This window comes from Gobio gobio (genome assembly GCF_949357685.1).
Source record: "Gobio gobio genome assembly, chromosome: 14".
Lineage (NCBI taxonomy): Eukaryota > Metazoa > Chordata > Actinopteri > Cypriniformes > Gobionidae > Gobio > Gobio gobio.
The window spans coordinates 31,570,491-31,596,859 of NC_137107.1; the positions used below are offsets into that span (position 1 = coordinate 31,570,491).

A 26,369-nucleotide genomic window follows, 5' to 3' on the forward strand; every position below is an offset into this window, starting at 1 on the left:
TTCCCTAATTTGTTCTTATTCATTTCATATAACAACATTCTCATAAATATTGATACAAAAATAATTTTTCCTTGCATCCCACTGATTTTGCTATAATTAGAATTTTTTTAATAAAAAAAGTTGCAAGTGTAGTAATAGCATGCTAACATGCGAAACTCTGAAATGTTTGCACATTCTGTCATTAATGAGAAGTTAATAATCAGATACAAAGTAGTTTTTTGGAAATACTGATGACTGAAAAAGTTGACCGTCTTATATGCTTACATTCGACCAGGTCAAAACTGATACGATCTGCAGTTTTTTACACATTATAAGGGTAAAAATAACAATGAACTTTCTGCTCAAAATATGTTAAATAAAATATATATTTTAATTTAAATAACATTTATTGAAATAAAATGAAAATAAACATTTGAATACAATGCGATAACAAACGTACCGAAACGAGACCTTCCAGAATCAATCACAAGTGGTCACAGTAAACGCAATCGAAACATTTGTTACTACCGGGTGTAAATGTGATGAGTCTCATTTGTCCACTTGAGGTCAGATCATTGGAGACAAATGTCAATAGCAGGTGTAAACACGCATCATTTCATCCAGAGTGTAATACTTTCTTGAAACCATCGTACCGGAGGCTTCACACATATAGTTGAAACAAGGTACTTTAGACAAAAGATGTTTGGGCAATTTGGTCTGGATATTCTGTGTAGTGTTTGCACAGTTGAACAACCACACCAAATAAAGAGCAGATCACATAAAATGTGTTAAAATCACCACGTAAATAGACATGCTTTTACCAACACAAAGTTTCTCACATTTACAAGCTCTCAATGTCACAATATCTTCTGATTATTAGAGATCACAAGACAAGTTAGTCACATTAATTCAATCACACATTATAATCAGACCAAATCTCCCAACCTAAACATTAGGTGTTAAAACCAACCCCTAGTCTAACTCCAATCTAATCTTAGGTTACCTCCAGGAAGCCCGTGGAACTGAATGAAAAGGTAAAAGTACTTGGTATGTGTGGAGGGTCCCAGAGCCTGGTGGGGCGGGGGGTTGGCACAGCATGCTGGACATACTGAGGCGGTACTGCAACAACGCCAGCTGAAGGACTCATCACAAACGGGTGGAGGGGAGGGGGGAGAGGAACACAGTGGGGGGAGGAAAGGAAGAAAAAGGGGAGAGGAGCAGGGCAGTGAACATGAGAATAGAAAGGAAAAAGGACAGAGTGCAATCCAAGAAAAATAGTTGGAAATAGTCAGGACCGAAATGGGGGTGTACAAAAGGAAAGAAAGAGACAAATCGATATTGACCACAAAAGACACAAATGCAATGAACATGAAGATGATGCAGTTGTCCTTTTCGTACCAAGGCAAAACTCTAGAGTAAGGCTGAGTAACATTTAAAATGGCGACTTGGAGAATAACAGTGTATAGTTAGAGAATCAATCCCATACACTGTATTGTGTATGATGAAATATGGCCAGAGGATATCCTCATAAGAAAATTACAGAGAATATTCTTTTCTGTGATTGACATTTTCTAAAAGGCAAAACAAGTTAAGGAATTATGCTAACTAGAGTATAAACTATGGTATAAACTAAATTTTAGAGTTGTTTGCCTCAGGAAGCCTCCAACTGTACTGTAGTCAAGGCAACCAAGGAACATTATTTGTAATGTAGGCCTTGATTCTCAAGAGAAGCGTCTGTTTGATGAAGTGTTATATTGCCTTCAGCTTTGCAGTTTTGTCTAATCGCTATAATTCCAAATAAAACCGAATGGAGCTTATGACAGGAGAAAAGGAGACACTGCATCTTAAAAGTTTTCACCATGAAATATACCAATAAAAAGTCACCAATTTACTCTTTTTTTTGTTAGACAAAGTAGTTCATTTTTGCTAAATAAATTCAGGCCATGCAAACAGAATTATATATCTGCAGATATTTTTTTTATCACTAGAGTTTAACAGTTCACCTCCAATTAAATGGAAATTCGGGCAATTTATTAATTTCATTCCAAGTCCATATACTGTTATTATTTTCCCCAAGTAGAAAAAAAATCTTAGATCACAGATTTGTTTATGCAATGTGTTCATAGTAACACACATATACACACACACCACTGTTTAAATATTTAAATCAGCATATTAGAATAATTTCTGATAGATCATGTGACTGTAATAATGAATTACTGCTGAAAATTCACCAATTATAATATATATATTTTTTACTGTACTTTTATAATGCAACCTTGGTTAGAATAAGAAACTTCTATCAAATGTTTTTTTTTTTATCGTACCAATCTGTCAGTTTTGAACAGTAGTATATGAAAATTGTTATATTACATGAAAAACAACTTTTTGTTGTGTTCCATAGAAAAAAAATAATAGCATACAGGTTTGGAACAACATGAGGATGATTAAATAATGATTGAATTTTTATTTTTGGGTGAACTATTCCTTTCATTTTCAGTAAACTGGTGACTTCCAGTTAATAATTTCCAGCACAAAGATGTAAAAAAAAAAAAAAAAAGATGCCAAACTTAATATGTTCTGGGCTGACTGGAGGGAGACTTGCACTGATATACTGACTGTAAATAACGCACGGACAGAGAAATAGACTCGGAAGCCAGAGACACCAAAAGATTACATACATCCCACAGCCAAAGAACAAAGACGGAAGACATATCAAGTAGCCAGCGGGCTGCATCATGCAGACTCAAACATGAAGCAATAACTCGACTACTTCAATCACATGCCAAATGTGTACTGTGCTTATTCTGCCCAAATTATCAGACAACAGAGAAAATATGAATACAAAATAATAAAAAAAAAACTGTATTTCTCTTTTATACCCATATATTGCGAGCAGTCATATGACTTTGGGTTGATTTTAACAAGTCATTGAGGAAATAAAATTCAAGGGAAATTCATGTTCTACTACAGGGGCAAGAACCCACTAGGGGGCCTCAGTAAACTTCCAGAGAGCTATACAAGATGACCAAAATCACATGAAATACATCAGCAATATGCTTAAAACAAATTCACACTGGATCAAGAGGATGATGAAGCACCCACAGCCAACTACAAAAGACATAATTGTTCAGCTATCATTTAAAATCAACTGCTTGATCTGAAATGAAGCCAATAATAGTTAGAAAACTCCCATATGATCATCAATTAAAGAGACAAAAAAACCCATTGATTTTTCATTAATTTCTTTTAGAAGGGAGGCAGAAGTGTATATATTACATAATATACTACAATCTGATTGTAATCGTGCTCATGTTTTGCACAAGAAAAGAGCAAAAAGAAACGGTTTTAAAGAATAGAATAAGCTACAATGACAAATTCTTGAATTTGAATAAATAAAATATTTTATATACAAAAAAAAGGTTATTAATAGTTATTTAATGTGACTTAAAATGTGAATTTTAAAATAGTGTAACTGCACTCGCAATAACACATTTAGCTATACCAGCTTTAAAGACAAAACCACAAAAGGGAGTTCTATGGTTTTTAGCCCATATCTGTGTTAGCCATACATTGAGGTAATCTATATTAAAATATGTAGCGCAGATATAAATGACATTAGATCAGTCGGAATGACTGATGAGGAACAGGAAAATCCCCCTCCCCCTTAAATTGCTTACAAAAATATAGGATATATCTGTAAACAGAGCACGCGTGTCATTCACAGAGGGAGAGGAAGTGCATAAATCAGGGTGGGTGCCGTGCAGCAGTCCCTATGCAGTGCAGGAGTGAAGGGTTGGAGGGTGGTGGTGTTCAGCCAGCCGTGCGCAGCGGAAGAAGGGAGTGTGTCGGTTTAAGGGCCTGTTTCTTGTTCTTACCTTCACCTGAGGAGACTGCAGCTTCTGGTACATCTCCAGAGAATAGTGATGGAGCCACATTTCCACAAACACCTTTAGAAACAAACAACCATGAAGTTTATGCCGAAATGTGAAGAAAACTCATGCATGAGAATTAAGATCTTGTTTTCCTACCTGAAGAAGCGTCTCTGACCTCCAGATCTCTTGAGCGGCAGGGTCTGCGTTGACTGAGGGTTGATGGGTAATATGACGCTTCAACAGACTGGTGCTGTAACCACCGTATCCAACATAAGGCACGTTGGGAGACCTGGGAGAGGAAGCATATAAAAGCTTATAAAATTGGAGTTTATTCGCTGAGAAATGATCTTTCAAATGACATCATGATACCTCGGAGCAGGAGAGGCCGCAGTGCCCCTGGTGTCTGAGAAAGGTGATGGAGGCACATTGCCCTCTGTAGGAAGGAAGTACTTGAGGTAGGTGTCGACAAGTACAAAGTATGCGCTGTCTGAGCAACTCCCATGCTGCCCTGGAGGGTAGTTCTGTAAAGATTATTAAACAACATTTCAACATACAGCCAATAAAATCCTGTAATGCTAATATTTATTCTTGAAAAACGACTGCAGCTTTTACCTTTGGTGCAATGAGACTGGAGGCAAAGTTGAACATATAATATTCAAAAGGATCTGTGAAAGATTAACAACAGACACTTATGTGAGAAAAAGATATAGTGATGAAACAGCCATGTAACAGTTAGAGAAAGTTATATAATACATTTTATTGTAAAACACAAAAGTGAGGGTGAAAAGAGACAAGACGTACTGAGCAATAGAAGGCCTGACATGGGGAATTGAATTTTATTGTGAAACAGAGGGCAATCGGGCAGAACCCCTGCCTGAATGGACGACTTTACAGGGCCCTGTGCAAACAACACAAATAAATGCAGATATTGTAAATAAAGCTGTGAAAAAAAACAATTTTATACTTTGAAATTAATCAGGGGATGATGCACCAAAACCTAAATGAATACCTCTGAACATAAACATAATTAACGGACATAAATCATTTTTTAAATTAATTTGAGTGTAGAGCACACTTACCGGCAGATAACTGACTGGAAACTCATACTTGTATTCCTCAGCTTGTAGTTTGTACACCAATTTCATCATAGGACCACTGCTGAATAAATATTTTAAATTTGATTAGAACAGAGCTCATTTTACTATATGTACACTACTGTTCAAAAGTTTGTGGTCAGCAGGGTTTTTTCCTGCATTGGAAATTTTTAGGCGGCCACCAAAACGAATTTGTCCCACCAAAGCCTAATTTTATGTGTTATTGTGATTTATGAATGATGTAGAATAGATGACTGCTGCGCTTGTGACAGGTCACATGTTAACTGAGTGACAGAGAGAACGATCAGAGAGCTCCTCCCCCGCAGGGGCACTCTCTCTGTCTTTAAAATAAGCACTGTCTCAGCTCTCGCATATTTCATATATTAATCAAAATCAAAAGGTCAGAAGACCGAATCCATGTTGCATGTGGCGCATTCGGATAATTTTTTCCTTGAATTACCGCTGGGTGTGAATTGCGCTCAAAGAAACGTTGACTCTTCTCTGACCAGCTGACATAAACCATACTTTCAATAAAGGGGAAACAAATTATATCCAGTTTTGAAGTGTTTTCTGTATGTTGACAAATCTTTTGCGATGTTCTAACGAATGGGATTCGCACCCAACACGTCTGCTAAAATGTCCGATTCGCGACCTAATGACTCCTTTGAACCAAATAGTTTTAACGACTGGTTAAAACAACTGATCTGTCCAACACTGAACTAATGAATCAGTGTATCATTTACTCAGAAAACATCTGAAATGGGAACACAAGTGTGCTTACCCAATTTAGCAAGAGTGGTTAGTAAGAATTAGTTTTAATTATCCACAGTATTTCAGCTTGTTTCTGTTGACAATGTATAGTAAAATAAATAGCCTAAATCATTTAGACTGGAGTGAGGTGAAACCCGAACAAAGTTGTTGTTAGCTTGCTGATCATTTTATTAAATTGTATATGGCAGAAAATTAGGCAATATGTTCATTTTTAATGCTACTTTTTAATATTGACATGATTATATACCAAAACAATTATCTGTAAATAGTGTAAAAAAAGAGGAACAAAAGAAACAAACATCGAGGTAAGAGAATATGAGATATCAAAATATGATAAGCAAAATTACTAAATGTTTCTTTGCATTTTTAAAATGTATTGTCAGTATTGCGCTCGCAGATCACGTGGGTAGGGTATGTGTGTGTGGGTGTGTATGTGTGTGTGTCAGCCACCAACGAAGACCATTTTTGACCCAGGAAAAACCCTAGGTAAGATTTTATGTTTTTGACAGAACAATTAATTGATCAAAAATACAATAAAACCGTAATATTATATATATCATATATATAATTCTTTTTTGGAAACAGCAAAACCCTTTTTTCAGGATTCATTGATAAACAGAAAGCATTTATTTGAAATAGAAATCTTTTGTAACATTATAAATCGCTTCACTGTCATTTTGCTCAATTTAATGCATCCTTGCTGAATAATTCATTTCTTCCAAAAAAAAAAAAACTTTTAAACATTAGTATATATCTGATTTGTACCTCAAAACTGTGGTAATAGCATTCATACATACAAACACAAACAGAATAACACAAAAAAAAATACAAACACATAATTAAAAAAAACCTTGGGTCCAGGAAGTCCATGGCGATGTTGTACTCTGTTGATCGAACCTGCAGAAACCGAAGATTCCAGCCAGTAAGGATTCCATCCAGGCTACCGAACACACTCTCCACCAACCAGGGAAAGATTGCATGCAGCTCCTAAATGAAAACAATGAGAAACTTTTCTTGACTTTCTTCATACAAAGAGCAGGGGTGCATGCATGCCAACCTAAATAATCCAAATAAACATAAGCCTCTGAAAAGCCAACAAGAAGCGACAGTACAGGCATGTGCGGCCCACAAACACTCAAATTAATCTGAGAAAAGGGGGTCACAGAGTTCAGCACTAAACAAACATCATTCATTCAGACAGACAGCACAGAGTTGAGTCAGGGTGAGGGTAAAGCGGCGCCAGCAGGACAGCAGCTGGTCCAGTGCCATGTGCCCAGCAGATGACACAGGGTTTAATCTCTAATACATGGGCAACAGCGCAGCAGCTTTAATGGATTTCTCAGATGAATTGAAAAAAAGAGAGAGAAAAAAAACGGCCTGTGTTAGGTTTAAAAATTTATAAACATGCAACAGATCCCCCATGTTAAACTATAAAAGTGCAACACAACACTGTAAATAACATTAATAATACATTTACAAATAAAAAGGGGTATTTCAACATTGTCACATGTATTAAATCATAAAACTGTACCTTTGCAGGGTAATCGTCTATAATTTTGCTCAACTCATGACATCTTTGAAGAAGAGGTTTATTGGTCCAGTCTGCCTTTAAATTGACCTTAAGACATTCAAGGCACACAGGTTATATATGTATAATTTATATATATATATATATATATATATATATATATATATATATATATATATATATATATATATATATATATATATATATATATATATATATAGAGAGAGAGAGAGAGAGAGAGAGAGAGAGAGAGAGAGAGAGAGAGAGAGAGAGAGAGAGAGAGAGAGAGAGAGAGAGCTAACCAGAAGATAACTGGGCTGTTGCAGGGCAGGTGCAGCCATGGAAACTCAGACCACAGATCAACACCAAACCTGAAATAAATGCAAGTAATATAATACAATGACTTTTCAAAACATTCAGCATAACTAGTGAAGTAACAGTTACTTCTAGCACTACCTAAAGTGCCAGTGAACGTTATCAATGAAAAACTACGTATTTCACGCTGCTTAACTAACCACTGTCCGACTATACTTAAACACAACATTTTAATTTGTCTAAATATATTTTTCTCTAATATTGCCGCTAAGAGGTTAGCCAGCTAGCTCCACTGTCAGCTAACTGTGTAGCCTGCACATTACTGAGTTTGCTCTGTAATAGAACTAAACGCTCAGTCGGGTTCATGTTCACTTAAAACAGATATTAAACGTGCCAAATTAGTTCTTGAGTATATTACCTCGCACGCAAGAGAGAGAAAGATTATATTTTTTCTAGTAAATTCCAATAGACCGCGCTTCCCAAGACCCAAGAAGAGTCAAATGCTGTTGTTATGATGTCATGTCCGCCTACTAGAACTGTAACAGCTCCATCTATAGGCTGAGAGCTGAGAGTGACGTCACGTATAGAAATGAACTTCCTAATGTATATAAATTGATTTTACAAGGTGAGGTCGAGTCTCAATTCAAATAACTTCTTTAGAAATATACTTAAAATGTTTATCCTACAGCTCGCTTTTTCTGGTCGTCTGTGTTTGGAAATGTGAATTGGCCTAAAGCTTGGTGAACAGTGGATCAATTCTCTATTAATAACAAGTCTCTTTTAAGAGAGATAAGGAGATAAGAGATAAGAGAGATACTTCATACAATTATTAATATTAATGGGAAAGTTTCACATTCATAAAATGATATGCTCTCCAAACATAACTTTTCTTGCTTTAAAAATGATTTCAAGCTTTATTGTTCCGTTTTGTGTAATTCCATGAGTAAAAAAAGGCAATTATGGCTTTTTATGGCTGGTAATTAAAGACTTATGACATTGTAAGCAGGTATGAATGATGTTGTATAAAGGAGCACCCTTGTCCTTTTGTTTGTTTTAATTTTGTTCTTGTCCTCTGGCACTGTTTTAATTTATTTTACTTTAGTTACTTTGTATTTTTGCTTTGAATGAATATGTCTCCTTGTGTTGTTCTGGTTTATAAAAAAAAAAAAATGATGCCCTATTCAAACACTTTTGTTCTGACCATCATATATTTGATTCCATTAATGCTACACACTCTTTTAGCTTAAAATAGCCTACATCATTTTTGTATTATTATAATGATATTAAAAATTAACATAATTGGTACCCTTCTAAAAATGTATGTAGACTCACTTCTAAAATCCTTATGCTTTATAAAGAACAACAAAAAATAATTTCTAACATAAAAATAATAAGATTATTTCCATGTGTCTGTTTCGATTTGTTTGAATACACATTTGTGTTATGTTTGTTTCCCTGACATGTGATTTTAGTAGTTTGTTAAAGTAATGTTTATATTGTCTTGTAACTTGTTATACTTTTTTTTTAAACCATAGATATGAACTTTCTAATATAAATATAAAAACTTAGATGCTGATGGATACCTCTTGAATATATTGTTATTTTATTCCCAAATATTTACATGTGAATCATGCATCTCGCATCGAATTTGTAAAACCTCAAATCTTTTATTAGGTTTATTCGAGAAAATGAGCTGGATGAACTACAGGCAGTTGAGGGAGGATTCAAAGTAACATCAGACTATATTAGCCCCCCCCCCCCCCATAATTTGGATGCAAATTAATAAATAATCTTTGTGATTATATGAAATTCAGAGTAATAAACGCAAGACTATTGAAAACATTTGTCAAAGTAGATAGACTTCAAAAAGTACCTGAGGCAAAGTAGCACCAATAGCACAAAAAAACACACAAAAAACCCAGCAGCCTAATGCAATAAAAGTGTGTCACGTCCAAGAGCCGTAAGGGTTGTGTAGATATTTCTACACTTCTCAGTCAAACATATGCATTAATTCAGTTTGAGTAAGAATTTTGCTACTTAGCAGACAGTGGCAATCTGGATATGTAACAGCAATATTAAAAAAAACAATAATCAGTCATTTTTTAATCTGTAAAAATTGCATTGCATGAGCTCTCAAATTTGCTCAGTGTTTGAAATAAATGTTAATCTCACCCCAGCAAAACTCAGAAATAAGACAAGCTCATCTCTAATTCAGAAAGCAGTCATGTCTGTACCAAGTGAATGTGGTTAATAATTGCTTTTATATAAGGCTCGTCTTGCATTTGAAATACAACAAAATAATGAGGTCTGTATTGAAACAATGTCACTAATGTGTTGAAAATGTGAGAAGTATCTCACTCGGTTTTCATTTATTATTGTTTGAGCCTTGAGATGAATTCGTTAATCATTCCGAGGGAACTTGCATTTCAAGAGAGATTGCTTTTTTTTTTTAAGTTGCAAAAGTATTCAAAATGTGTATTAAAACATGAACCACATAATACAGAAGCAGTTACTGATCTTTCTTCTTTCTTACACCATTCTTAAGAAGTCTGTTTCATTTCTCATCGTGCTCAATCAACACATTACAGAGAAAATATCAAGTGCAACATTAAAAATCAATTGTCATTTCCATCTCCATCTGAGAAATTCCATGAAAACTAATGATGAATGGATATAGAGATGGCTGTTCTTTCCCTTAAAAGAGGTCATGAACTACATTTTCTGCTTTTCATTGCTCTGAGGTCCACTTATAATGTTAGCAAGATTTTAAAATAAAAACCATCCAAAATTTAGAAGTAACGCGCTAGTTTCTATCCTGTTTTTGAGCAAATAAAGTTTAAGTAATGAGTTACCAGGGGCCTATACCATGATGGTAGTTTAACAAACTCAGGGTTACAGGATTGGTTGAGTTGACAAAACTCAACCAATCTATTCAGGCTTTGTTGGTCACATGATGTTGAACATCAGCTTTCTCTGTCAGCTCAGGATTTGATCCTGAGTTTAGGAGTTTAGCTGTGACATCAGTAGTGAATAGCCAATCACATGCATCAGGGAAACTAAGATTAATTTCTCTCTTCTGCAGAATATTACATGATTGAAAAATATTAAGAATTTAAACAAATAGACAGGAAGAAAAGTGTTGTCTAGAAATATCGTATACGTCAATGCAAGTAAAAGATATGAAGTAAGTTATGTTGATATATATATAGAGAGAAATGAACATTTAAGATCACATGTAGTCATTTTTATAGCTTTGTTCATTGGTTTTAAAGCTTATTTGTATGACCTTTATATAGGCTATTTATATTAATTTGAACTAAGTGCTTATTAATGATTGATTAACTAAATTGATACATGTGTAATTGATTAAGGAGATAATTACATAAATGATATCTAAATCATTCAAAAGTATTATTATTATAAATAAGCTTTGTTAAAAGCCAGACGCTTTAGTCTTTAAAAAACATTTGCTATGAAGTGACCTTTAATTTGGAGTAGAAACTGGGGGAGTGACTTTATTGCATCAGAGGCGTGTCACTTTGCTCACAGCTGATTGGTCTGATTTCAGTTTGAGATCTCTTATCCAGAACATAACCTGTCCTGGAGCAGGTTAGCCGTGGAGCATAAGTTACTATGGAGATGAACACGGCTAAAAGCTAAACCACTTTAATGGTACTTAAAACCAGAGGTGGACAAAGTACACAACTCCATTACTTGAGTGAAAGTAAAAGTACTACTAGTCAAATATTACTCCGTTACAAGTCAAAGTTGTTAAAAACTATTTTTACTTAAGTAAAAGTACAGAAGTACTTGCTTTTAAAAGTACTTAAGTATCAAAAGTAAATTTCCTTTTTTGTGTCGATGCATTATTTTATTATTGTTGCATTGTTGTATAAATGCACGCTATGCCATGGTGGTTTAAGCCAGTCAGTGATGCTCCATACGACCACCTTGAACTAATTTAAATACTTAAAAGTTACAACGCTTTTTACAAAGCTGCTGTCACTTTAAGGCAGAATGCACAAATCCAACACACTGATACACATCCGATATTCCCCCAACTGTTTACGTTCACTTAAGACATAATCAACTTTGTTTACGTGAATACTTCCCAAAATGAAAATTGACATTTTGTGTGTATTGGTCTGTTTAAGTGCGAAAAACACACAAAAGAAAGCTGTATTCAGTGCTCGTGCTCTGGCATCTCAGAGGCACATAAAAACAGACTGAACTGAGCTCCTTCATCATGCTTTTTCAGATTCATCCATATGTCTATGCTTCTCTTTCTCCCAGACATTTACATTTAGCAAAAAAGAAAGAAAAAAAACTTTTAAAGAAGAAAAAAAATCATCCACTGACTTGCAAAGCTGCTACAGAAGCGACTTTTGACTTCGAGGGCCTTGATAGAAATGTAGTGGAGTAAAAAGTACGATATTTGTCTTTCAAATGTAGTAAAGTTAAAGTAAAAGTTTCCCTAAAAAATAATACTTCAGTAAAGTACAGATACTCAAAAAGTGTACTGAAGTACAGTACTCAAGTAAATGTACTTCGTTACTGTCCACCTCTGCTTAAAACCCAGGATTGGCACAAACTAAGCTTAAACATATCTGGCTAGCCAGCTAAACCAGCTTCATGGTATAGGCCCCAGGTCTATAGTTGACAAAGTATAACTTACAGTGTTTTGTGTAAACAAATTATGAATGAATGTACCATTGTTTGTCACACTGTCATTCTTATATTCTTAAAATAAAGGAACACAAGGAAGGCAATGCAAAGGCTGTTTTCCCACAACTTAGCACTGCACAACTTCTTATAACCCTCAGAGGCATTTCTATCGTTGTGTTTGCATCTGTCTTGTATTTACTACTACATGACATGCGCGAATTGGTGGGCGGGGCTAAAGTAGTAATGATGTAGAAGTAGGTGTTGATCTTCTTCTGCAGAGGCGGTATTTGTCGCACTATGACATCATACTGAGACAAAATCTGAAACGAGTTGTTTTGGCAGCTTGGTTTCAATAAAAGCTGTTTTTGGTAGCCTGGATGCCAGCCGAATTTAGCCCCGCCCACAACATTTTTTGCTCGGGCAATTCGATCTGGACTCGCTCCATAGAGGAGTAATTATGCCCGAACAGAAACTGTTCGGACCAATGAAATTGTCAGGGCGGGCTTTAGACGATGATGGACAGATGATCAACAGTAACGTAATCATCCACGTCATCGAAGGCTCTTGGGTTGAATTTGCTCTTATCCTAAACTGAGAACTTGTTCGTATATGCATTCACCTTCACTAGTTCTCTCAGAAACGATGATCGTGTTGGTAAGTACTCTGTGTATCCTTAAATTATTTTATTACTGGCAAAGATCGTTTACACTCATCTTTTTCTTGTAACGTTACTTAATCCAGCGTGCGTGCAGACAGGGTTGCCAAGTGTTTTTGCAATGTCGCGCACAATTGCTATTCAAAACTATAGCCCAAAACAATAACTTTCCGGGGGGTTCTCCGGAAAAAAATGGCGTTTGGTTGGCAAAATATGTTATTTTGGCAAGGTTGCCTGCTAAAATTCGCATTCCTGGGTTTATATAATCACATAATTGGGGTCGCTTCAACCCGCGGACATGGAGAAAAACACGGACTTGGCAACACAGTGCAGTTGAGTTCTGTTGACATTTGACAACTAACGTTACGCGTCGCTCCGTTGCTCTGATTGGTTGTGGGTCTATCCAATTGAGGTCTTTCCTGGCTTGGTTGAAACACGCCCCATAATCAAAGCTCAATGGAGCGGTACCAGACTCATATTCTGACTAGAATTGAGTATGGCCACGCCAGGCTATGTTTTTGGACTATCAAGGACATTTTGAGTTCTAAATCTTCAAGGATATTTTTATAGTACAATAACCTCTTATATGTTGAAAGATCAAAGACATTTTGATTTATCAATTCATGATAATGATCCCAGATAGTTCACCCAAAAATGAAAATTCTGTCATCAATTACTCACCCTCAAGTTGTTCCAAAGCTGTATGAATTTCTTTCTCCTGCTGAACATAAAAGATAATTTGAAGAATGTGGTTAACCAAACAGTTGATGGACCCCACTGATTTCCATATGTAGTAGGGGAAAAAATACTATGGAAGTCAATGGGGACCATCCACTGTTTGGTTACTGACTTTCTCCAAAGTTTCTTATTTTTTGTTTAGCAGGAGAAAGAAATTCATACCAACTTGAGGGAGAGTAAATTATGACAGAATTTTTATTTTCAGGTGAACTATCTCTTTAAGGTTCCATTAGAGAGAAATTACTTCAGTCTTTGTTTCTTCTCTCTGTCTTAGATGTGACTTTCTGCAACCATTATTCCGAATCTTTCTTAAAGATATTAAAGATATTTATTAAAATAAAATAATTGAATAAAACATTCAATTAAATTTGAATAAAAAGCACATTTTGAATGCAATAACATGCCACCAATCAAATGACCCCCTACACAGCTCCTTCCTACGAAAGCATTGTGTGTGACATATTCTCAGCCAGACATTTGAAAGCTTTAGATACCAATCAAAACATTGCAACTTTTTTTCATTCTGACTCATACATAATTTTTTTCTTTCTTTTGCCACTTTTTTTCTTCACTTTGAATTGTGGTCTAGACAAATAAAGGCAACTGCTGGAGTTTCATCCCCATTGCCCCTAAGGTAAATTGGCCCTTTATCAAAGGCAGGCCTCATCTATCAGTGCAAAGACGGGTATTGAAATTGCTCTGCTGGCCACAAATCAGGCCAATGGATCAGTCCCTTATCTGGAACAAGGCCGTCATCACTCTCCAGCTGGAAAAAGAAGAAGAACCCTGGCACAAGGACCTTTTTCGTTGCTCGGCTGATGGATGTGACCCCCTCTTGACCCTTGGATGACCATGATCACCTGGTGTGAAGTCACATCAGGGGCTGGTAATCAGGGCTATTCTCTATCTCTTTCAACTTCATCTTCAGCAGGTCAATGCAAATAGATAAAAAAAGTCATTCAGGAAGAAGAGTAGGAAATAGCCTGTTCAAATCGGTGTGGGAAAGTGAAGGCTACAGTTTCAATCAAACTGGTTCCTATAGATTAATCGTTGATTTTTGATTTATACCCTTGATTTTCTCTTCTGATGGACATTTGACACCATCAAATCTAAAAGTAAACAAATAACGCAACTGGAAAATAATTTTGACCATAAAACTGATTTTTGATCAGGATTGATGAAATGCCATTGGTCATGTCATGATAAATAACACCCTGAAATCATGGCGTTGAAAACTCATTCATCACAACGAACACCCAAGGACAATCTGTGCAGAGAGAAAATAACCATCTATGTTCGAATTCCTTCTCATAATAATTTTCCAATAGCTCAACAAGTAATTGAACACAACAAGTGAACATAATCAGATATACAGTAAGCATTAGTCACCATACTTTACTTGATGTGAAACAAAAAGCAGGTGGCTTGATAAAGCAGTCCACTTTAGCTTAGTACTCCGATTCATGAAAACCAAGCCAACGGGACTTCTATAAAACAACACACATTTTTATTGTAAATTATTTGCAAATAAAGTGGTTGATCATGGAGGAAATAGGGCTTCAAAATGACCAAATAAATATAAAAGGGCAATTCTGTGAAGCTGAATTGCTAGTGTAGCTATTTCCTCCACTAAGTGTATGGCGTTATCAGTCCCTCAGGAGAGGAAGAGGACCTTTCCCCTGTTCAGTCTGAATGCAGCTGGCATAAAATGTATGAGTCAGATTTTGAGTGGCAGTGAATGCCCGCAGAGAGTTAACAGTGAGGTGACTCAGAAAGAGGGCTCTTAAATGAGAGCATAGACTAAAATATATCTATTTTCTCATTCTCTTATCAGAGCAAGTGTGGTCCTGTTAAAATCATTTGGAGAGAGCTTGAAAAATGGCCCTAGGTTCTCCCATTGTATTTAAAAAAGTGACAAAAAGGCAAAGCAATTTTAGATTACTGTCAACACCTTGTCTGGCTATCACCAGACCAAGCTCAATTTAAGATTGAACATTGGTCTGGGGAGTCTGCTCTGTATTTTCTACTGCACACGCGAGCATAAACGTGCATAAATAAAATTACTCTGTATGCAATTGGATAGTCCTTCAACCAATCAGACCCCAAGAGGCTTGATCAACGGGCAACGACCCATCGCTTCTCTATCCGTCATCGTGATAATTCCTCCAATAGCGGGCCAGGTGGATAAGCCAGTCTGTGATTGGTTCCCGCAAAAGTGTAACAGAAGCAGTAGAAATGAGTGTACGGGTTTCCAGACTGAGTTGCCGGGCGAAATCAAATCGCCGGCAGATCAGGCTGGGTTTACCCAGGTCTAGTCAACACCTAGAAAAAAGTTATAAGCTTTTTTATTGCATGGCTCTTTGGAAAACCCAATTCTAATTGGTCAATCGGGGAATTCAGCGCTCAGATCTTCACTATTTTAATGTCTCTCGTAGCGTTCCTGCGTACAAACGTCCAATGTTTGAAGTGAAAATTACCTTAGATGACCTCAGATCTCATATTACTCTAATAATGGTATGGTTATTGTTTCAGTGTTGGTCTTGTTGCTAGACCGATTGTTTTGCATATTATAGTTTTTTTCTTAGTGGAAGCTTTAAGCTGATATACAGGGTATGATTATACTTCATGCCAAATCAATATTTCATATCTGAATTTCTTTTATGGTTTTGGTGGGTTAGTATCGCAAAATAAACCGAATGTACATTATGGCTTATGTATTGAATGTAAAGACATTTATATGGTACACTAAAATAGGCCAAATGTACTGTGTTAATATAAAGGAATTTTCCGTATTGATTTTTCACAGGTGTTTTTGAATTACGCATTGCACTGTGTTGCGTTTTTGGGTTAACGGACTAGTCAGGCAGAAGATTACCTGTACCTTTTCTGTTTTTGTACAGATGTATGTAGTTTGTGAATTGTTCGTTGTACTGGTACCTTTAAACTTTAAAATCTATCTTGCTTAGTCCCTCAAATTCTCTTGCACATCTGAAAATGTCAATAATGCATGAAATGCTTAATTTGATGAAAGAGCAGTCAGCCGTATTTATCTATCCAATCACGGTTCACTGCAATAATCGCATCAAAATGTGATGACACAACAATCTGTTCTCAACAGCCATGACAGCGAGTCAATGAAATGCATGTTTTACAACGTCTAGCTGAGATAACTGCTGTGCACAATATTCAAATAGTTATGAGAATTTATATGAAGGTTTTTACACCATCCAACAAACAAATCAAATCAAATTGAAAGCATAACAAATATTTCACCTCCCAAGCAAAATAAATACATAGATCCACAGCTAAATTAATAGATCATTTAACATTAAGAGAGAAATGAGGTCTTTGTTCCTCATTTGTAGGGGTGTGGGACTGGTAATGTGGATCTATTGGGACAGAAGAGGTCTGGGACAGAGTAGGCAGTCCATCTTCTCTTTCTAATGATTACTAGTTGAATGCTGTAATGGGGTCGGATGTCACAGTGAGTTGGATTTAGAGTCGCTGGCCCTTGGCTGGGTGGTGGCAGGTTTTTCGAATATTCCCTTTCATGCAGTGTGTAATATAGCTGTTTGTAAATGTAAATGTCGAAAGTGCACGATAAATAAAGTTATTGTCACCCAAAAGAAAGAACAGAGTCTGAACCGCCTATACAAGTTGTCTGTAAGTAAAATCCCACTGCGTTATGGATCTACTTCAAGACATTTGCGTAATGCCCGCCTATCTTGTACGTTGTCCACAAGTGAACAACTGGTCCCACCTTCAAACACGTAATTTTACTGAAAACTGCTTCTCCAAACTCAGAGTTCAACGTGGGATTCGCAAAACATTTGCTCTTAAAAGATGGGTCAGTACCCAGTTTATTTGGACCAGCTTGCTCCACAGAATCCCAACCTGTAAGTATGAATGATTATTGATGTGTATATTTTCTACCGGGTGTTCAAAATACGTACTTTTGTGTTTATATTGTGTAGGTCTCAGGCTAACCGGCTAACTCACTTTATTACTGTCTTACTGAAATACTTCTGCAAATCAGCTGTGGGCCACTATCATCTAAAACTGTCTATTAATGCAGATTGTTTGTTGTTCTTACTACTTTGAGAAATGATAAAGGATGGAGCAAGATTTGTTTTACAAACTTTAATGTTACATCAGTCATTCATTGATACAGTTCCCACATGTGCACTGAATTAGAAACACAAATTAGAAATTTACACATGGGTTTGTTGATGGACATTCTCTTGTTAATGATGATGGTGAGGAATTACAGTTGCAACATCTCATAATGTACGTCAAAATGAGTAGTGTATTAATGAAAAACGTCCTTCTCAAGTAGAATAAGTTCTTCCAATGTTTCATCATCGGACTCGCGCTTGGATTGATATGGTAAAATCAACATCATTGTTACTGTCTTTATCGTGTGTACAATCGCTGAGGACTGAGGATGCCTCCAGAGCTGAAATTCAAGCAAGCGCTGTAAGCGGTAGACCAATTGTAACAGACTCAAGTATCTCTGCAGGATAGTAATAGGAGTTACCAAATCGGTGGGTGAGGCCATAAACAGAGGGGCGTTTTCCACTGCGTTACCTGATTTGCCCATGTCATAGGCTGAATCCGAAACCCTGATATACCCTCAAATAGGGTATTATTTGAGGGGACAGCCATTTGTAGTGGTGTTCGAAACCATAGTGGATATTATTGAGTGCACTCATTCAATCCCACATTGCACCGCAATAACGAGTGTACAGCCGATGTACACTCAACGGCTGTCCGACTTCACACACTCATTTTCATTCACTTCTTTAAGTGAACTATATTAGTGGACTAACGTAGGGAATAGTGAATGAGGGTTTAGAGGGTGATTTCGGATTCAGCAATAGTGAGGGTATAGGGTTTAGGGGTGGGGTCGGGGTCGGGGGATAATTTTCATTGCATGAAAACACCCACATATTTAGAAACGTCCACTTTTGTTCTGCTGAGACTCCATACTCAACAGACTGGGCCATATGGCCAATCAGAGCAGAGTAAGTTCTCGGAAAGGAGGGATTTAGAGACTGATTCATCCGACGAGTCGTTTGAGAAAAATGTGGTGATGTGCAATGTTATGAGAAAATGAAAGTGTTTTTTGACCTTTTTGCATGTAACCCTGTTGTAGGAGACCTCCAAAACATTTAAAATAGCATCATTGGGGCACTTTAACAAAAAAAAACTTTATAGCTGAATGTCTACATATGATGGTAAAATCAAGACTGATGACCAGTGGACATCACCACCACTAGTGGACAGCAGAAATACAGATTGGATTATGATTAAATTATGTTTTACTTCTTAATATGCAAATAATATGACTAAAAGGACCAGTTCACACAAGAATTTAAGATTTTTTTTTGGAGTGTGTTCAGAAAATGTCAGATTTGGAACGTCTTACAGGTTTGGGACAACTTACTTGCTTGTTCCTAATTTTGTTTTGAAGATCTCCCACAATAGGTTTGCATGCATGCCAGGTAAAATAAATAAATATAAATTCTTATTATATACATTGCAACATCACCTTCTCACAGTATCTGAAACAGTTCCATAAATGATTCAGTCTCTCTGAACCCCTCCTTTCCTGAATCCCCCCCCCCCCCGAAAGCCTGATCTGCTCTGATTGGTCAGATAGCCCAGTCTGTTGTGATTGGTCTGCTGCTTACAATGCATTTCGGAAACAAAACACCTGTAGCGTCCAGTCGAAAGAAGTCAGCCAACACTGATGATTTAGTGACCTTTTAATGAGTTTCTTTGCAGATCATAAACCAACGTAAGAGCTGAACACAAAATAAACAAAACAACGTGTCACTCTCACTCAAACATTAGCCATTTTCATTGACATTTTTTCAGTATGAACCAAAGCTTAACAAAACATCCTCTACACCATAAGACATAGCATACCTTGTTGCCACTTTCGACTGAGGCTATCTTCTTAATCTCTTTAACCTTTATTTTCAAGGATTCACCTTCTCTTTATTTCTAGAGATTCTTTCCTTGTCCCTTTTTCCTTTTTTTTTATTAGATCCCCCGCGCCTCTCGTAATTTCAAAATAAAAGCCAGTTTCCGCTAAACAGGAAGTGTCAAAATAAAAGCATTTGAAAGTATACCGTGTACATTCGAGGTCCTTTACACTCCCACCAAATTATTTTCAGTTTTAACACACTTACATTTAAATGTAAATAATTTTAAATGAAACAATCCCTTCGATGAACAACTATTAACCTTATAAGTTTAACTGTATGTTATCTTACAGTTTTCTCTTAAGAAGATTCTAATAGTAGAACTAACTTATGAACTGGACGTTCAACCACAGACACTCTGCTCTGCCTTTCACCCTTTCTGTTCAGATTTCTGTCACCAAGAATTATTTTGACCCTCCTAACAAGTCCATCTTTGTCTGTTACTGTCTCCGAGACTCTTCCAAGCCTCCACACCGATCTTGGTTGTGTTTCGTCAGTGTCCATCACTACATCACCTACTTGAATGTTTCTCTTAGGACTGTGCCACCGTTGTCTGACCATTATGTTATGGAGATACTCCTTCCTCCAGCGGTTCCAAAATTGCTCTGCTAGGAACTGTACTTGACGCCATCTCTTCTTTCCATACAAATCCTCTCTAACGAACTTCCCAGGAGGAGGTAGAGCAGTAGTAGATTTCATGGTGATGAGGTGATTAGGAGTAAGTGGTTCCAAACTGTTTGGATCGTTCAGGTTCTCTGTTGTAAGAGGGCGACTATTCACAATCGCTGCTGCCTCATACAAAAAGGTCCGTAGGGAAGCATCATTGAGTCGAGCAGATGAGAGTGTGAGTGTAGCGTTGAGAACATTCCTCACAGTCCTTATTTGTCTTTCCCACACTCCGCCTGCATGACTTGCGTGAGGTGCATTTAAGACGAAATCACATTGCTTTTCTGCAAGAAAGGTTCTCAGTCTCTCCGCATCAACTTCCTGTAGAGCTGTAGCGAGTTCATTTTTGGCCCCTACGAAATTGGTTCCTTGGTCACACTTAATTTGCTTGACTGAGCCACGTAGTGCTATGAAGCATCGCAGTCCGTTGATAAAGGCATCGGTTGATAGGTCATCCAACATTTCTACATGAATTGCACGAGAACAAAAGCATGTAAAGAGCAGGCCATATCTTTTGTTTTCTTTGCGTCCTTGTTTAATGATAAACGGCCCGAAGACATCCATGCCACAATAGGTGAAAGGTGGAGAGGGTTCTACTCTTTCTGTGGGGAGATCACTCATTTTCTGTTCTTCCACGGCTCGCCTTAGTCTCCGACAAAACACACATTGGCGAATATAGGATGCAACTGTTTGGCTCAGCCTGGGGATCCAATAGCCACTGGATCGAATCTGATTCATGGTAAAGCCTTTGCCCTGATGATGAACCCTTTCATGATGGTATGCAATTATCAGTTTTGTGACATGATGTTCTCTTGGAATGACTGTTGGATATTTGAATGAGTTAGGAAGAGATGAACTGTGTAGTCGTCCTCCCACCTTGAGAAGGCCATCACTGTCTAAAAAAGCATCAAGATGGTAAAGTTGGTTGTTCCTTGGTAATGGTCTACCTTTGCTCAGTATTTTTATTTCCTCTTGATATACTTGTCTTTGCAGATCTTTGACAACCACGAGTTCGGCATTTTGTCGTTCATTGAAAGTAGAGTGTGCATTTGATTTGTCATTCAGTAGACGGCGTCTAAGACGTGCTACGGCACTAACTGCATGAGACCAGGATGAGAACTTTACCAGACGGTCAGTAAGGCTCATATATTCTGCAGTTTGCGTGTGTAATGTTTGCACCTTTCTCACCTCAGGATCTCCGACTGGAAGCTCTGTGTTCCCATTTGCTGGAAGTTTTATTTCCTTTTCCCACAGGAATTTAGGGCCTGTGAACCAGTCGGATGAGAGCAGTCCATCTACCGTTGTTCCCCTAGATGCCTTGTCTGCGGGGTTTTCATAGGTTGAAACATAAAACCACTGTTGAGGGGTCGTGTTGTTTCGGATCTTTTGCACCCTGTTTGCAACAAATGTGTGGAAACGTCTTGCTTCATTACTTATGTATCCTATAGTGACTTTGGAGTCTGTCCAAAAGAACTCTTCCATATCGCTGTACAGTAGCTCCTCCCTGAGCATGTTACTCACTGTGACTGAGACGGTTGCAGCTGTGAGTTCTAATCTTGGGATTGTGGTGACCTTTGTGGGAGAGACGCGTGCTTTCCCCATGACAAAAACGCAGTGGACATCTCTGTCCTTATTTATCAATCTTAGATAAGAACACTGTCCGTATCCAGTGGTGCTTGCATCTGAGAAGTGATGCAGTTCTCTTTTTACCACTTCTCCAAAGTTGGTAGGCACATAACATCTAGCTATTTGCAATTTCTCCAAATTGATTAGATCCCTTTTCCAGCACTCCCACCGTGATTTCAGATGTGCAGGTAGTAGATCGTCCCACCCGGTTCCTTGTCGACACATTTCTTGTAGGATTCTTTTGCCATTGAGGAGATAAGGGGCGACAAATCCTAGAGGATCGTATATCGCTGCAACCGTGGATAATATTCCACGGCGTGTGGGAGGTTGGTCCTTCAGGGCGATGTTGAAAGTGAAACAGTCTTTTTCTATGTTCCAATGAATGCCTAGTGCTCTTTCAGTTTGTGTCTCACAGAACACAAGATCTTTAGTCTTGATGTTAGATGCATGCTCTGACTTCGGTATGCTGCTTAGAACGGCACTACTGTTGGACACAAACTTATGCAATCGCAGGCCACCTCTGGCACACAGTTCACGTGCCTCTTGAGCTAGCTGCATGCCGTCTTCCACTGTTTTCACACTCGTAACTCCATCATCCACATAAAAGTCTCTGGCTATGAACTGGGAGCCTAGTTGGAAAGTAATGTTGTTCTCTTTGGCCAGATGTTTTAACGCATAGTTAGCACAGCCTGGCGAAGAGACAGCACCAAAGAGATGCACCGTCATCCTGTACACTCGAGGTTGTGTGCTTGTGTCTCCATCTCTCCACCACAGGAAGCGAAGGTAGTTACGATCTCTCTCCTGGACTTGGAATTGATGGAACATTTTTTCTATGTCACACAGTAGAGCTATTTGATGTCGTCGAAAACGTAAAAGGACCCCTGTCAGATTGTTAATCATATCTGGACCAGCCAGGAGATGTTCGTTGAGACTGGTCCCTTTATGTTTGGCCGAGCAGTCAAAAACCACACGCAACTTTTCAGGTTTCTTAGTGTGATAGATGCCATGGTGTGGTATATACCATATCTCACCAGGGAGTCCATCATCTTCAACTTCTTCTGCTTCACCCTTTGCAATGATTTCGTTCATGTACTTAATATAATCCTCCTTGTATTTCTCGTCTCGGGTGAATTTCCTTTTGAGGTGATTAAGTCGGATTTCTGCGAGCTGTTTGTTATCAGGCATTTGTGGTCTTTCTTTAAATGGCAGTGGCATCTCATAATGCCCTTGTTTGGTTCTCTTTATGCCTTGTTGAAGTTTATCAAGGAAGACAAGATCTTCCTGAGACACTGTGATGTCATTTACACTGAGTTCTCTGAAGTCACCTTCCAGTGCACGGATTGCATCCATGGGAGTTACTGGGGGAATTTCTTTGACGATAACACGATGACAGAGGCTGCTCATCATACCTGTCTCAAGGTGGGGTTCTGAACTACCAACTATGCTCCACCCTAGGTCTGTCTGGATGGCGTATGGTTCATCATCTCCGCCTAATATTGTTTGCCTGGGTGCCAAAGCTCTGGGGCAGTTGTAGCCTATGAGGAGACTCACTTCACAGTTGAGGAGAGGAGGGATTTCATCTATGATTTGTGAAAAGTGACTCCAGCGCTTGGCTGTCTCACAGGTTGGTATGTTTTCACGATTGGCTGGTATGTAATCTTTTGTGTATGCATGAGACAGTTTGATGATAGTTTTTGAACTGTAGCCTCTTACGAGGAGATCAGTCACCCTTCCACTATTTACAACAGTGTTCTTTCCCATCATAGTGGTTAGTTTTAGTTTCACTGGAGACACCTCGGCTTGAAGTTCACGACTAACATCCTGGTCAATAAAAGCAGTATCACTCTGCGTGTCTAACAATGCATATACAAGTTTTTCTTGGCATGGGTTTGCAGCAGATGACACCCACACTGGAACTATCATTGAGGTACTGACAGACTGTCCTTCTCTGGCAACATGGAGTGACATGGCGGGTGTTGTCGCTAATGTGTGATTCTGTGTTGTATCTTCCATGTTCACGTGCCTTTGTCCTTTCAGATCTTTATAGTAGTTCTCATCATGAAGGTAAGTTGGGTGTCTTTTAGTGCAAATGTCACAGGTGAGGCGGTGTCTACAGTCCTTTGCACTATGACCTTGTCTCAAACATCCGTAACACAATTTATTGTCTTTAACACATGTCCTTCTATCTTCCAGGGACATTTTCATGAAGTTTGGACATTTGTGAAGCTGGTGTGTGCCTTCGCAGAATATGCATGGAGGTCTCATGTACGTTTTGGTTGCTGGTTGTTTGTCAGTTTGCACTGTAGTCTTCATGTTAAATGCACTTGCCTTATTCCTTTTAATGTCCTTTAGATTCCTTTTATCGTTGGTTGATTCAAGAGAGCGAATCGCATGGATGGAAGTTACTGGGTTGCAGGCAACTTCTGCTTCTAGGGACAGGAATGTGGCGAAATCACTGAAGCTGGGAAAGTCTTTGCCCTCCATTAGTGTCTTTGTAACTTGACGATTCCACCTGGCGGCTGTCCATTCGGGTAGTTTTTGTAACAATTTTTGATTTTCGTCGCAGTCGTTTAGGATTTCCAATCCTTTTACATGAGGCATGGCACGCATGCATGCATTTACAAAATCTGCGAAATTTCTCAATCCTTCAGCATCCTTTGAGTATATTTTTGGCCAGCAGGACAGTTTCTCTCTGTATGCTTTCTGGATAACAAATGTCTGACCATATCGTTGGTTGAGCCTTTCCCAAGCATCTTGGTAAGCTTCTTCGTCATTTCTATAAAAAGTTCCCTCAAGGCATTTACGCGCCGGACCGCTCACGTATCTTTTTAAATAGTACAGTTTATCTGCAGCAGAGATGCCCTTTTGGTCAATTAGTGACATGAAGGTGGATTTCCATTCAATAAAATCAATTGGTTCACCGTTGAATACTACTGGCTCTGGGGTAGGAAGTCTATTCATCATTATACTTTCCTGAACGGCCCTTGCAAGCTGAGTGACACTGGGAGGCTCTGACAGCATGGATGAGTTAGACAGGGGTGATGCAGAGGGTTGTGGTGTGTCATTTGGGTTCACCTGTTCTCTCTTGATTGGCTGAGCATCATCCATTTGTTTTATTTCTCTGTCATAGGCTTCCAGCTTGGCTCGGGCTGCCTTTACATCCCTTTCAGCGCGCAGACGTTCTAGCTCAGTTTTCTGTATTTCTATTTCTTTCTTATGTTGTTCCTCTAGATCCTTTATCCTTTCTTTTTGCCTCCTTTCTTCTTGGGCTATCTTATATTCAGCTTCTCTTGCCGCTAGTTCTGCAGCTGCATCAACCCGTTTTGATGCAAGGTATGATGATGATGATGAGCGGTGGGAGATACTTGAGTTTGCAGCAGTGGAACCGTATATGGAGAGTGCATATTCACGATCTAAAAGCTCACGTAGACGGCCTCTTTCACGTTCTGCGTCAAAATCTCCATCAATGCCAGTTAATCTTTCTAAGATTATTTTCACAATGTCACAAGTTACTGATTCGCATGCATCAATTTTTCTCCGTAAATCAGTTGATGGTGCTACATAGCTTCTCATCTCAGTGTAAAGTCTCATGACATCATCCCTTCCTTTCTCCAGATCATCTGCCAGTAATGACAGCTGTATTTCAGTTACGTCTGACTTTAATCTTTCTCTTGTCGCACGTGCTTGTGCTTTCCACTGTTCATACAAATTCACAAGTCTTCTTTCCTTTTTTAGATCAAGAATGTGTTCATTGATGTCACTTGAAATTACAGATGGAATCTGTGAGTCTTCCATTTGCAGACTTTATGTACCTTTCAATTTCCCGACCAACTTCTGCCACCTGCTGGCTATTTGTCGCGTTGCATGGCGGCGAACGGGCAAGCTCTTACTGTAGCGTCCAGTCGAAAGAAGTCAGCCAACACTGATGATTTAGTGACCTTTTAATGAGTTTCTTTGCAGATCATAAACCAACGTAAGAGCTGAACACAAAATAAACAAAACAACGTGTCACTCTCACTCAAACATTAGCCATTTTCATTGACATTTTTTCAGTATGAACCAAAGCTTAACAAAACATCCTCTACACCATAAGACATAGCATACCTTGTTGCCACTTTCGACTGAGGCTATCTTCTTAATCTCTTTAACCTTTATTTTCAAGGATTCACCTTCTCTTTATTTCTAGAGATTCTTTCCTTGTCCCTTTTTCCTTTTTTTTTTATTAGATCCCCCGCGCCTCTCGTAATTTCAAAATAAAAGCCAGTTTCCGCTAAACAGGAAGTGTCAAAATAAAAGCATTTGAAAGTATACCGTGTACATTCGAGGTCCTTTACAACACCCATTACCATATCTGAATTTCAGCTTTGGAGGCTTCCTCAGCACTTGTACACACATTGATGACAGTAACAATGGCGTTGGTTTTACCGTATCAATTTGCGCGAGAGTCCTCATCCTTTGGAAATGGAT

At 38.1% G+C, this 26,369-nt stretch overlaps 1 protein-coding gene and 1 long non-coding RNA gene across 6 annotated transcripts in view; both read right to left on the reverse strand.

Moving 5' to 3' along the window:
* Positions 1-8,096, reverse strand: part of smpd4 (sphingomyelin phosphodiesterase 4) — a 14,572-nt gene extending 6,476 nt beyond the window's left edge. The window contains exons 1-11 of one of the 5 annotated variants that reach the window (XM_079835825.1): positions 7,981-8,096; positions 7,550-7,618; positions 7,251-7,337; positions 6,570-6,706; positions 4,934-5,012; positions 4,656-4,752; positions 4,467-4,519; positions 4,224-4,375; positions 4,011-4,143; positions 3,858-3,929; positions 1,024-1,113 (exon numbers count right to left, since the gene is read on the reverse strand). In XM_079835825.1, the coding sequence (XP_079691951.1) occupies positions 1,024-1,113; positions 3,858-3,929; positions 4,011-4,143; positions 4,224-4,375; positions 4,467-4,519; positions 4,656-4,752; positions 4,934-5,012; positions 6,570-6,706; positions 7,251-7,337; positions 7,550-7,588 (939 nt within the window). In that variant the 5' untranslated portion in view covers positions 7,589-7,618; positions 7,981-8,096. The remainder of the gene's footprint in view (positions 1-1,023; positions 1,114-3,857; positions 3,930-4,010; positions 4,144-4,223; positions 4,376-4,466; positions 4,520-4,655; positions 4,753-4,933; positions 5,013-6,569; positions 6,707-7,250; positions 7,338-7,549; positions 7,619-7,980) is intronic. The other 4 variants (XM_079835826.1, XM_079835829.1, XM_079835827.1 and 1 more) reach the window with 4 other exon arrangements.
* Positions 8,097-25,830: 17,734 nt separating this feature from the next.
* On the reverse strand, positions 25,831-26,120 carry LOC307137206. Its single transcript, XR_013817886.1, has 2 exons — positions 26,007-26,120; positions 25,831-25,882 (listed from the first exon to the last, which is right to left on the reverse strand). It is a non-coding gene; the product is annotated as an uncharacterized lncRNA (long non-coding RNA).
* Positions 26,121-26,369: the final 249 nt, after the last annotated feature.